General features: G+C 37.6%; 1 protein-coding gene across 3 annotated transcripts in view; it reads right to left on the reverse strand.

The window, feature by feature from the left end:
* ZNF608 (zinc finger protein 608) overlaps positions 1-14,437 on the reverse strand; it is an 84,495-nt gene that overhangs the window by 10,592 nt on the left and 59,466 nt on the right. For all 3 annotated transcript variants that reach the window (XM_039733134.1, XM_039733135.1, XM_039733136.1), the window contains exon 4: positions 390-477. In XM_039733134.1, coding sequence (XP_039589068.1) covers positions 390-477 — 88 coding nt within the window. The remainder of the gene's footprint in view (positions 1-389; positions 478-14,437) is intronic.

Consider the following 14,437-nt stretch of genomic DNA (forward strand, 5'->3'; position numbering starts at 1 on the left):
TACATGTAAAAGGAAAGATGTCCAACAAATAAGAATCTTACAGTGTCAAAGGCAAAGTCATTAGAAAAGAACAAAAATGATAAGGACATATCTACCTGATTAGAACAATGGAGCAAAAAATTTTCCTAACTTAAAGAAATGCATTTTGAAATTAACTGCTCTCTGACTGAATCCATGTATTTCCCCTTACCTCTCAAAAATACAAAAGTAAAACAAAGAAGAGCTTCCACCCCATATTTCACTCTGGAAGAGAGAACTACTTATTTCGAAAACTCGTGCATGTTTTCAATTATAACCAGTTGTGTTTTATTAATCTCTGTACAGTCCCTTGCCTGAGACTGGGCATTAAAATACAGCAGAGAAAAAACAGACTCAGAATGTTTGCCTACCTAGGAGGGGCCCAGTCATGCTTTGTGCAGTCCAACAGTGTTCCCACATAAGTCTTGTTCCTCCATGTAACGTTTACCACCAGAACACCTGTCAGTGAGCAAAAAATAAAGTATTATCACTCATTAGAACAATAACTGGGATAGGCTTTTTGTTTTGATCTTTTTTTTTCTTCTTCTTTTTTTTTTCTTTTTCCTGTCCTTCGCTCACAAAGTAAGACATTTACTCTCATTTGCTTTCAAACACTCTGGTCTATATTCTTCCTCTTTTCTGGCTTCAGTGACCTAAAGTTAAAACCGACAGGAAAGACTGCAAACGACAAAAAACAAGAACATGTGCACACATGTGTGTGTGTAAGACAGCTTGCCTGTGTGACGGTGTGTGTGTAATCAAGATACAGCTGACAGAAGGAAATGGGTTTTGCCATGTCCTGCTGTAAAACAGCAACACTCACCTCTTAATTTTGCTATTATTGCACATAATTGCTTTCACTTGGCAGCCAGCCAGCATAAACTAAGCACCAGTTACAGTGTTTAAATCAGAAGGTGACTGAGAAGAATAATCTGCTTTGCTTTGAACAATATGATAATGATGCTTCTATTTACTTGAAATTACTCATATCCAAACACACAAACATATACATGTATGCACTGCAAGTTTTATTCAGCAGATATAGCTTCAAAAAATGTATTATTTGTCTTGCTTTTGCTTCCGTGGAAAGTGAGGGACTGGATATGAAACTTCAACCATACCACAGTTAAGGTAGGAGTAATTGCAATATATATTTATATAGGAAGAGGGATCCTTCAAAAAACCTACTCCAATTTAATTGCTTTTCCACTTATGACTTTTATTAAATGCAAATTTGCCTGCCTGAAGCAGAATTCTAATTTTGTTTTATTTGAATTATCCCTGTAAAATTTGTGAATGGTAAGGTTATTGTAAGTAACAAGAAAATAAATGTGGGGGATATCATTCAAATGTTTTCAGGTTGCCCTCAAACACTTCTTCACATAATTTATCATCATGTTTATGGACTAGCCAACATAATGACCCCTTTAATTCATCAACTGCCACAGATAAACAGAAGGTAGTATCATTGAACCAGACATCTCATTAGAACACACACTGAAATAAGAAATACATTTTATCTAACAAAGAAAGGCACAATACAAAATGTTCCCAATTTATGAGACACATGAAGACACCAACTCGTAGCTAACAGCCTTGTTTTTCCTCTACACTTCCCTTATTCTATCTGCAGTGACTGTGTAATAGATATAATTGTGGCATTGTGCCAGAATGTTTCCAGCCCATCTTTTTGCTTTGTCTTACCAGTGTAATTTCTAAATTTGCACTAAAACTATCCCTCTCTGCTGCACTGAGGTGAAGTTAACACACAAGCAGCAGCTTATTTCCTCAGGGGTCTTTTAGCAGCAGGGAAGTATTTTAAATGTTGTTAGCAGAGGAAACAGGGAAGAACGGGTTTCCTAGAAAATTCTCTGTAACAGATTTGAAATTTATCCTCCACATGGTTTTTCACTGCAATTAGGCAATTAGAATTTTACACACTGGAATGAACTGGTCTGAAGCATGAAAGACAAACTGCACTTCCAGCCAGTGTTGGTCAGGTTCTAGAGGGACCATGGTGAAGATGTTTAAGGAGAGACTTGATGTGGCACTTAGTCCCATAGTCGACTTGACAGGGTGGTGTTGGGTCATAGGTTGGGCTCAATAATCTCAGACGTCATTCCCAGCCTAACTGATTCTGTGCTTCTGTGACCAGAGTTAAAATGCCATGCTGTATTTTTATGACCTATGTAAACTAGGCAGCATGCAAAGACACCAAGACTGCTTTACACTGCCCCTTGCTCAGGAGTGGAGGCAGCCAGGAGGTGCTGGGGTCCAGGGAGGAGGCAGAAGAAGAGGAGCACAACCCAGTACACCTGAGAGAAAGTATCTGTTGGTAGAAATGGGCTTTCTTATAATGAGCAACTCTATGCTCCCACTTTCCATTCACAGCCTAGAGAAAAGAGATTGTAAAGGTGTTTCTCTGGCAGCCTTGATGCCTTTCTTCCACTATAACAGCTTGGACTCTGTAAGGCTCCAAGTGAAAATCATTAATATTTTCCACTGGTAAATTGTTTTGTGGCATGCAGCCATCTATCTGCAAGCAGCACAGTTGATCACTCCAGCCCACATACCAGTGTTTGTCCAGTCTCCTAAAAGTACCAAGCAAAGACAGCTCTCTGATATCTCATGGAGTATAACTGAAGAACTATCTTTGTCATTTATTCTTTCCCAGCTAGTCTTTTTTTTTTTTTTTAGAGGGGGTGGTTTGTTTGGTTTTTTGGGGGATGTGTTAATAAAGTTTTATTCTCACCGATGTCTCCATCTTCCTTGATATTTATAATCTTGCCTATCTCTAAGTGCACTTTATTAATTTATTTATGTACCAGACCTAGGGATAGCTTGTTACCTATTGACAGAAAAGAGGGCAAGGTAGAAGGCATAGAATAGTGAAAATAATAAAAGCCCCTGAAATCAATACCTATTTAATAATTCTACAAAGGCATTCAAATGACCTTCCTGTGCAAGAAAGTCAGTATTTCAAAAGCAAACACAACTAAGTTCCTCCCTTAAATCTGCTACATATAGCATCTCATTAAATTTATTAGGCTTAGCAAAAGTCCTGTGCAAGTAGGAGAGAATATTAATCTCCATGCTGTGTTAGCTATGGCAAGGAATACATTTCCTTTCCCTAATGGACAGCACTTTGCTCAGCCACACATAAGACTCCACAGAACTGGCAGGGAAGGTAACCCATTTACTCTTCTAAGATTATCACAGAAATGGGTGAGGAGAAAATAAGTAACACGGGATATGGGACTGATCTAAGGAAATGTGCAACTGGGAGAGGTTTATTAGGCCAAAGGACCAGAACATGAAAATGGTGATGACTGAGTTGGTGATCCACACAATGTACTTGATGCAGTGCTGAAAAGAAAGGATTATTCCTCTAAATCAGGGTGTACTGTTTGTACTGGCACAGCGTTCAAGCTCAAACCAAGAACCTCTGCTGAGCCTGCTCTGTCCCAGAGGCAATGCTAAAGCAGTGCCCAGCTCACTCCCAGTATCACCTCTGAGTACCCTGGCCATGCACTCAGGGATGCACTGGACCGTCTCTGGATCATTCCAGCTCCTCTTTGTGCACATGTGTGCCCCCGTACCCTCTTTATCTTGTGATGGAACACAACACACACAGGACCAAACCTCTAGGGGGATGTGTCAAATCATAAGAAGTTCCTGTAATGAGACTTCCTATTACATCAGACTACATATAATGTAGCAATAACTTATTTAACATTTCCTGAACAAGAGAGAAAATGCAAAGACAGTCTGAGGAACCCACAGGTTTCATACTATCTGAAACAAGAGATTAGTTTTCACCTCATAAAAAGCCCAAGAGGCCAAATTTTTTAAAATACCCATTACTGAAGAATGGGCAAAAATATCAGGAGCTTGTAAAGAAATGTACCTGAGGGTATTTGGACTCTCTAAGATTCTAATTCAGGAGGAAACTTAGACAAATATCTAATCCTATTCTTGTAAGGTTGGATCAAAAACCAGTGAATATATACTACACATATATGCTTCTTTGAGCAACTAAGGATGTCATCTTAAAGAGTTTGACCAATTACCAGAACACAGTTCACAAGAATTGGATGTAACAGAGAAAAACTTATCTCCCCAAAATAGGGGTTAAATTTCTTGGTTTAATTTGGTTGATCATTTCATTTGCAAATTATATAACTATTCACAGTTACACCATATCCAAAATCAGCAATACTTTCTGCAGTCTTCAGTGTCATATGTCCTACATTAAAGCAAAGAAAGAATATGAAAATCAAAAGTTCTGAAGTTACCCCCATGTTACTCTTTATTATTAAAGAGTGAACACAGTAAGTACAGTAAGTTTTAAGTGTGGGAATTACAAAATGGTGTTATAATGTAAGAAAATGGGGTAATGTTACCCAGAAGTTTTAGAGTTCACCTACTGTAGTTTTTCTGCCAAAATCCATTATTAGGCAAGGCAGGGTCATACGCAAAAGCATTCATGTATGATCATGGCACACCCAGAATGTCATCTGGTGCCCACCAGAAGTCAATAGAAGCTCCTCCTTTAACATCAAATGTTGTCAGCCTTTCAGGAACAAGACAAGAATCTGTATTTTGCTGTTTTCCTTCACAGTATATGTACCATTATAAGCTCTTTTTCTTCACTCATTATAATCACAACCACAATGTTAATGGCAAAAAAAAAAAATTCAGGCAGGAAAAACTAGTGCATGCCTATAGGAGCACAAAATCATTTTACATAAGCACTTTCCTGATAGGCAATGTATAAAACAACTGTGACAATTTGTACTTGAATTTTCTTATGGAATTAAAGCTCACATGTCACAAAAGTAGTATGTAAGAAAATAATTTCAGAAACCTACAGTAAAAATCTCACTTTTTATGAGTTCTGTGGATATGATGTATCTCTTTTTCCCCTGTCCCTTCTTCCTCCTTTTCAGTGACTGCATAACAAAGGCCAGAACCAAAATTTGTATTTTGACATAAAAACAGCACAAGCAAAGGCATTTTCAGTACCAAGTAAGGTTATTGTTCATATGGATTCCTCTGGCACTGCACGTTTAAGAGGCACATCTACACTCCTGCAGACGTTCCTTCATTTTAAGACAAAAAAACCGTGAAGTACCTAGTCTAAAACATATACTATTTTTTTTGTTTACTTTACTGTTTTCTGCAATGATCATAAGCCAAGAATGTTTATGCTTGTATCCAAAACTTCGCAAATGTGATCATGCGGTGAGGAATGGAATTATCACATCACTACCTTAAATGCGGGCCCCAGCTTTTAAAAATACTGGCTTTAGAAAACAAACATGTCCAAATTTCAATACAAATAGGTGCTACTCAATTAATCAGATTGGAAAGCCTGAATTAATTTTTACAGCATAGGCTGCTTTTGTGTTCAGATCACAGCAAATGCTACAAAATCCTGGTTTAGTGCAAACTGATTATTTCACCAGAGAACTCAGCAGACCAGTATTCTAGAGGGTAAGCCTTCATTTTTGCAAAAGGTGCTGCTCCCTCTACTCTTAGTAGAGAATCTGGCCAAAAGTATCTGTAAAATTCTGGAGAAAACAGATCTGCACAAAGTATTTCTGAACACATTTGTAACTGATTTCTTGAAGAATATTTATATGATTTTTCAAAACTAGGAATGATATGTCGACTTTTCAGTCATCAGAAGTCATGTATGTTTAAAAAGCCATGTATATTTTAAAAGTCACAAAAGTCACTCTCTCTTAAACATAAGTGGAATCCTCTGTGGTCAAAATTCAAAAAAAAATTAGTTCTGCCTACTATCTTTACTATCCTGAGTATCATTTTAAAATAATTTTTCCTGAGGTCCGAGGAAGATCTCTAAAGTGGACTACACTTTCCAGAATTATTTTAGTAAGATTACTTCTTTAAAAGGTTAATATGATAAATTCTTGTCACAAAAATCTCTGTGGCATAGTAGTTCTTAAAGGTTGAGATGCAATCCATGGTATAGAGAAGCATCATATCATTACTGTTACAAGTATTACTTGTAACACTACAGCATAATCAATTCCTTGTATCTTCATGATTCATGAATCCACAAATATGTTTGCAAGTCAAATTTGATTTGCCTCTTGTCCCTGCCATGCTAAGTACACATATTAGAGACATGCCTGGGACAGCCAAACCATGGCATATCTGTCATCAGTGAGTACACCACCCCCATTGATTAAATGGGTTTTACTCCACATCTGGCACTGCAATTTTTTTGGTCCCACATGTATCTATTTGACATCACTCTCCAACAATAGCTAAAATATATGAAATGCAAGAAGCTGCAAGATTAAAATCTATATTCTTAGGATTATCTCAAGATTTTTTGTTGCCACTGGTTTAGTAAAAGCAGTACAACTCATTTGCCTCACAACCACCATATCCGCCACATCATCATCAATCCCACATCCACACATACACCTGCAATTCATCCGGGCATAAAAAACACAGAACAATTTTTATATTAGCCTTGCAATGCAAATGGCTTATTCCTCCCTGATTGCTTCCATCCAGAAAGTAATCTAAAATGATCAGTAAACACTCTACGTATGAAGCCACATCTTATACACTGACTGCTGATCTGGGAGATGTAGAGATTATTTACCACTTTAATCACACTGTCTTGCATGGCACAAGAACTTAAATACAGCAGGTGCACATGTAACCAGCATCAACATCAGGCAGTCTGAGAATGTAATGATTATCAGGTGGCCTGGAAATGCAAGACTGGTGGGTTTGCATTTTTGTTTTGATTTGCCGGTGGGATTTTTGGGCCTTTTTTTTTTTTTTTTTTTTTTTTTTTTCTTTCCAAGAGCCCTATTGCAGCACAGAATGTTTGAAAAGTCAATTTAACCACATCCTGTAATCAGACCATCTGGAGCACAGATCTGCAATTAGTCATCGTGGGCACTGGACTTTATCTGAACAAATACTGTACAGCAATGAAGATGAGAAGATTGGATAGCATCAAGGAAAAGAAGCATAATGAAGTACTGCTGGTGTAGTCATAAACCACTGAGGCGCTTAGCTGTGGTGTTAATTCTGCATTCTGTACTTTATGAAAGCATAGCAAGTTTAAAGGTTAGATGGCTGAGAGGCTAAACCCTGCTATTTTAGTTAATGTTGTCCTGCTGGTGAATAAAGCTGAGTTATAAACTACAGTGGCTTCTATAGCAGCCTAACAGAGTAAGATCACATCTGTATGGTTTCCAGTAAGTTCTGAGTAATGACAACCCACATTTCATGGGTTTATTTGAATGTCATACTTTTCTTTTCTTTTCTTTTCTTTTCTTTTCTTTTCTTTTCTTTTCTTTTCTTTGAAGTCATTGGTAAAATAAAGACAATATTGAAAGTAGAAACTACCCCTTTAGTTTAAAAATAGCTGTTATATAGAACCTATTCCCTGGACTTGCATTACATACCCCTATTTGCATTCAAAAAAGAAGCCACAATTATACAGTGAGGAGTAGCTCTCGGAAACACGGAGCTGGGCCATCAAGCAGACAACTTTTTAATCCCACCTAATAATTACTGTAATAGATTTTCTTAATCTAGAAGTTTATCCCAGTACATATAAAAGAATAAACACTGCAATAACTGAAGAAATCCTGTTTCCTCATGAGCCCATGTGATTAATACACAAAGGAACACAAGCTACTTCCATCACTGTCATGTCTTCCGCATCCTTTGTTCTGAAGCCTCATGGGCTGTATTGATTTGGGAAAATCATTGAACTTCTTGGAAAACTAGACTCTAGCTTATTCACCACCATCTATTTCTTTCTCGTGAAGACAGCTGGTCAATATTCAGTTGAACGGTCAGCTAAAAGAAGCTCTGGTTTCATTTCTTTTTCCTGCTTCCCTAGCAACATTACCCTTTTCCAGCCTTAGTATAAAAAAAAAGGTAGCATGTTAGGAAGACATGTAACTGAGGTTAGCTGAAATGACAGTTTCTCTGGACAAAGCTATGACTGAAATGCTGGGGACAGGTTGGTTCTGGAAGACAGCATCTTCCAGATGTCTAATCTAAGAGCCCATGTCCCTTATTAGTTATAATGATGACTGTTACATTTTTTTTCAGTGCATATATTTCTTCTAAAGCTGGTCTGCTTTAGAAAAATAACCAGTGACCAAGACATAAATCAAAACCCAAAAGAAATATGAATGGTCCTAATCAAATATGAGGCTAAATTTCACACTCATTAGAAGACCAGTAGAAGTCTCAATGAAAACTGGGTAATACCCCAGGAATTACCTCAGACTGGGTCCCAAATGGCTTGTTGATTTATCAACAGCTAAATAGTTTTACTAAAATATGAGCTACTTAGAGTGGTGATTTTGAAAATTATGAATCCACAGCAACCCACATAATTTTCTCCTGCCAGATTCTTATCAATGTGATTAGAATTTGGCAGGATTAGGAAAACTTTTGGATAAACTGCTGTTACACCTCTTGAATGTCAGACCATATGACTGCAGTGTTTACAAGAAAATGTGCACTTAATGTTATTATAAACTAACCATAGTCTTCTTACCTCTGGAGTACAACTAAAGAGCTAGTTTTTGTGCAGCCCTTACCTCTTCTTTGGCCAGAGTAACAACTTCACTGTTTCACTGCAGCTTGAGAATAAAACTGCAGTCTTACTTTATTTCAGCTGATGCTAAAAATTCAATTTGAAAATAATTTAACATCTGTGTGTTCTGAAGAAAACTGTGTCTGTTTCAGAAATAAAGTATTCTGTTTCTAGCAGATTTTTTCTTTTTTACTTCAGTAATCATAACTGTGATTCACATAGCCTGACACTGAAAAGTGTCACAGACTCAATTTTAGAAGAAGGAAATGCTGTTCTGTAATCCCCTGAGTTTCCACTCACTTCTCAAGGAGTGTTATTTCAGCTCCTATGTTGCTGGCCTGTTGAACACATGGACACTCTTCTGACTTCTTGTGGAGCAAAAGAAAAAGAAGCCCCACAATCCACTGCCTTTGCTCATACTCCAGGACCATATGTCACTTGAGATAAGCAACAGAATACAGGGCTTTTCAACTAATCTGTCACACTTGCTTCCTGCACTTTATATTAATTACAGGAACTCTTCAGCTACTTACTTCTCTCCCAAACTCTTTCTCCCTTAAGAGCAAGTAAATAGCAAAGCAAAACAAATCTGAAGCTTGGGGGAAAGAGCGGTTGTTTCAATACAAGAAGTCAGGACAAAAAAAGGGAAAACCAAAACAATTTTTTCTCACTGAGACAAGCACTCAGGAGTTCCTTTTAAGAATTATCTGCCTCATTTCCATTCTTCTTCTCATACACCAGACCACAGAAATACTGTTTGCATCAGCAGACTGTTGAGAAACAGCTGCAGAAATAGGGAAGCTGGTATAAATTTATGTGTGTATGCATCTATGTGTGTGTATCTAATAAAAAAAAAAATTACAAAACCCCCAAAACCTCTTAAGGAGCTCAGACTTTTTTTTCTTCCTAAGGCAAGTATTAGGGCATCTCAATAGAAGTTTGCCTCCCAGCTCCGAACTCTGCTATGGTAGGAACTTGATGAGTAAATCCCAAGCAAGAAAGAGATGCCAAAATGCACCTATAAACCTTCAGGTGTCTTTGGTGATTTGTTTCCCAGCGCTGTACATCATGATAAAGAGCTGCCAGGTGCAAACACTGGTACAATTATTTATCAAACAATAGAGTAGCTAATGAAACATAAAGAAACGGAAGACAGAAGAGAGACAATTTATGGAAAAGAAACAGCATGAATAAAGAAACAATTCCAATCCCAAACCATGAAAATTCTTCCAAATCTGTAGACTGCAGATACCAGAGTTGCAGTCGAGCCAGACAGACAATTCTGCTCAACCTCAAAGAGCTGCTGCTGATCCATGTACCTCACTGGGACTGAGAAGCAGAGCCCCTTATAAATTATGATGCTTTATTTAAAGTCAAAGCATTTATTTGCTTTTGTGCCAGCTTTGGATCCTTTTCATCTCTAGCTTCCAGGCCCAAGAGAGAACACACTCCTGTAGCTCTGCTGGCAGCCAGCTGTGGGCCTCAGTAAATCATAAAGCCTCCTAACAAGCCATTCTTTACAAAGGCCAACTGCAGTTAGTAGACATGATAACTTCTCTATTATTCCACTCACTAGAATTTAAAACAGTAATTTAAAGCAGTGGCTGAAAACACTGAAATCTACTGAACTGCATTTTACATCTTTCTCTCTCTCCCTTTGTATTAAGCTTCACTGATTTCATGAAGACTTCATTGTCTTCAGCCTGGGAAAAGGGTAAGTAAACACCTACAACAGACACATCCAAGACAAAGGGGAGGGAAATAAAAGCATCTGGGATTTCATCTGCAGAACTCCCTCAGGTTTTCTTACAACAGCTAACGGAAGACAAATAACTCTTCTTTCATTTAGTCTGTGGGACTCACAGGGACACATGCTTTATAATTGGGGATATAAACACTGTTAAGATCTTAATACAGTAATATGCCATTAAGAAACCTCATGGCAAAATACATAAAGATGAAAGTGGTGTATAGTCAAGCATTAGGTGTACACAAGAGTTCTATGAAAACTGCAAGTGTGAATGATTAATTCTCTTTCTTCTAACTCTTTCCACTGATGCACCAAAAAGGCATCATTTGGTGTGGTCAGGCCCAGCACTTCCATTTTTCCTCTGTATAAAAAAGAGCAAATAAAGAACCTTACAAATATCTTCTTCCTATATAATTGCTATGGTTTAGGATTTGGTGTAACCTAATTTTAAGGTACTTTGTTACTATAGTTAACAGATTATAAACCAAACTGTGCTTGAAACGTCACCTTCTAGATTTTAATACCATGAAACTACATAATTTTTTGCACTTCTTATACCACAAACTAGTTATTTTCTTTGAAAAATAGTAGGTAGTGGTATCCTTCCCGTTACTAAATTCTTGCAATTCTGTGGTGGAAAAGATGCCTCCAGCAGTCAGAAGTGTTTCAGTTACACGCTTAAAATACCAGTTCAGTTTTGTAAACAAGCCTAATGAACTGTGACTAATAGTGTTCTCCTTGAGCAGCAGCAAGGTAAAAGGGCTTTTGTTAGCATCAGCTGAAGTGAAGTAGTAATTTTGCTGGGACAGAACAATAGTGAACTACTTGTCAGCTAACCCATTTCAGTGGTATCAGAACTCTGCAGAGAAGTTCATTATTTTCTTTCCTCTGTTTTAAATTATCTTCCCAGTGGTTAAACTAGTAAAGAATCTAGTTAACCAGCTGGCTTATTCCAGGTGCTTGATAATACTGATGCAATGCAAAGGCAAGCTACCAGCAAAATGAGCACCCACTACAGATGAGTATACTTTCTGTGAGACTTTCCTTCTCTTATCAGCAGTTGGTTCAACAATTTTCCTGTAAGTATCCTTTGTGCATGCTGTCCCAGTTTCTTCACATATTATATAGCAGCCTGGATAGTTTACTCAGGCCTGCTGTGATGTATGTCTCTACTACAGCTTCTCTTAGCTTTTTCATGCACTGGAGCTGATCAACCTTTGACTCTCATAGGTTTAGAAACAAAACCATTTAGACACTGAAGACAGCCCAGTGTTGCATAAAATGTAGAAAAAAAACTTAGGATGCCAGGAAACCTAATATAATCAGCTAAAAATCTCTATGTTTCTTTTGGCATAGTAACATCACAAAAAGGATTATCATAGGCATGCTCTCCCTCATCAGAAGTACAACCAGCACAATGACAGAAATACATATTTCTGTACTGGGAGATTTTTTCCCAGGTCACTAAGGGGTGGGGGAAGGACTGGACTTTCAGACATAACTTAATTATTTTTTTGGTCAGACAAACAGTTGCAAGATAAAGCTTGCTTTACTCCAGAATCTATACACAAATTTCTGTATAAATTATTGACTGTACTTTGGCCTCATGTGAAATGCTGGCCCTTGAGGCTGATAAGCTCTGACCCCAGGTGACACATCCAGCCCTCTCACAAGAGACAGGAACATTATTGCTTTGCACTGAGGACTGCAGCCCAAGAGCCAATCAATCAAGCTCCCTGACAGCTTTTACAGCCTCCTCACATTAGGGCTAAGTCAAACTCCAGGGCTCCTATTGTTCACATTATTCTTTTCTTCCTCTGCTCTGATGAAGTTAGAGCAAGTACAAGGCTTCAATGAGAAAGAAAGGCTATTATGAGCAGCTCAGATTTTATTGACTCTGAGCTGTACAACAATGGCCCCAAAGCCTTTTTCTTGAAAGCAACACATTACTAATTGCTAATAATCATAGGTAACAAAGATCAGTCCTTAGACTCAGACTTATGTGAAAGAAAGGTGTAACACTGAAACAGACAGAATTGTCATCTTTACGTAATAAGAAAGATTTTGGAAGATAATTCTATGCACACCAAGAAGAATAACCTTTCAGTCACACTGAACTGTCATACATATGTTGTCACGTACCATAATGTAGCTTGTGTTTTAGAAAACCAGTGACCATAACAGATTTGATTAAAAATATCCCTAGCAGAGTTGTGCTATCCTAACTGTGGACAAATGGATATTTTCTTCTTTAGTTACCCCATAGTATTTCAAGATCAATATCACATTGTGCTCAAAATGGAAAAACACTTTCAGAACTAATCATGATGTCATTGTTTTTCCTAGTGTTGTTCTGAGGTCTGAAGATCTAAGTGGGACTTCTACATGTGTGACATGGAAGAATGACTTGTCTTTAAAAACATTTGCCCTTCATTATTACTCTTAATTTTAAACAACTCTATGATTTCAGCTGCATGCATAAATCTTAATACCACCAACAAGTGCTGTCACCACATACACAAAAACCTTTTTCCTGTAAGAATTTCAACAATTGTGTAACATGATTTTGCAGTTGGCAAAATCTTCCTTCCCTTTCGGGGCTTTTTGTGGGGGGGTTTGAGGTGTTGTGTGTGTTTTGGGGTTTTTTTTAGAGGGGGAGAGGGTGGTGTGGTGGTGGTACTTTTTAAATTAACTTAGCTGTAGCCTTAGATGATTCTGCTATTGTAACTTCAGCTTTTAGGAAAGGATCATCTTGTATTAAATTACATACAAGAAATTGGTAGCTATAAGTGAAGAATTATTTACTTTCTTAAACCTGAACACCAGTACTAAGGCAGTGAGAGGTATTTTCAATTATACTGTTTCATCCACATATTTTTAGTGCTCCAACTTCACAAGTGCATTGAGCTGGTATAAGACCCAGAGAGCTTTCTGGGAAAGTGCTAGCTGAAAGAACAGCAGTTTCCTTCTGCTAAATCCTCTGACACAGCAGCTTGCCTTTTCAGCTGTCATTCAGTCCAATGTGGCTTTTCATACAGAACCAGAGGAGATCAAGTGCAGACTAAAAGCTTGTTTCAAATGAAGGATTCCACTCCCTCCTTGGCTTTAAGCTGAAAGCATATTTACGCCCTGAAGACTGAGAAGAACTCATAATTCATAGTCCATCAAATAGCTTGTTTTTAGATTGTGGTGAAAATGAAGTTTCACAGTTATTTTGCTGGACATCTGAATAAACAGAGCATTAAGCACTGGTGGTGCTGGAACAGCATAATAAAAAGCAAAAATATAGCAGGTCTTTCAATTTATTTATGTAGACATTGTGGATCAAACAGTCACAGTATTAGTAACTCAAGTTTTTATCTTTACAAATGTTCTTTTATTTCCTTGCTTTTAAATAGTACTGACATTAAATTTCTTGTCCCTACAGGGACATAAAACGTGACTGAAAAAAAACAGCCAAGCAGTGTGAAAAGGCAAGCACTGCAGCACCTGCGACTGTACAGGACTTGCAGTGTGCAAGGATTCCTATTTACAGTGCTGTCAATTAGCTCTCACTCCCAGGCACTGTGTTAGGCTTGAGTAGTTTGTTTTTTTTTTAAGGGAAATGAATGCAATGCTATTCTTGTCAACTTAAAAAGCCGACAAGTAATACTGCTATATTTAAGCTAATGCTGTTTTTCATGGGTACTCTGAATGATAACTAATTTGGAAAAATGACAGTGATTTTGCTGAGCTTTCCAAAATCAACACTCATTTTAGCTGAACAAAACAAAAGGCTGCTGAAGCACATTTATCTCCTTGATGATGTATATTCACTAAATACAGCCCATAACCCACCTACTCAGAGCAGCTTTAGACAGCTAGCTTCACCTACAGACCCTTACCATTTAAGGAACAATCACAGCAAACAAATCTTTTAACAACAGCCTGATGGCTGTTCTTCATGCATACTCTGGGCCCAAAAGAGAAATTTGTCACAGCTTAAATAAATTTTATAGATGTAATAGGTAAATGCAATAAAGAAAACAGGGTTTTTACAAAACAAAAACTGACAGAGC

Source organism: Passer montanus, unplaced genomic scaffold, assembly GCF_014805655.1.
Source record: "Passer montanus isolate IOZ18808 unplaced genomic scaffold, ASM1480565v1 scaffold83, whole genome shotgun sequence".
NCBI lineage: Eukaryota > Metazoa > Chordata > Aves > Passeriformes > Passeridae > Passer > Passer montanus.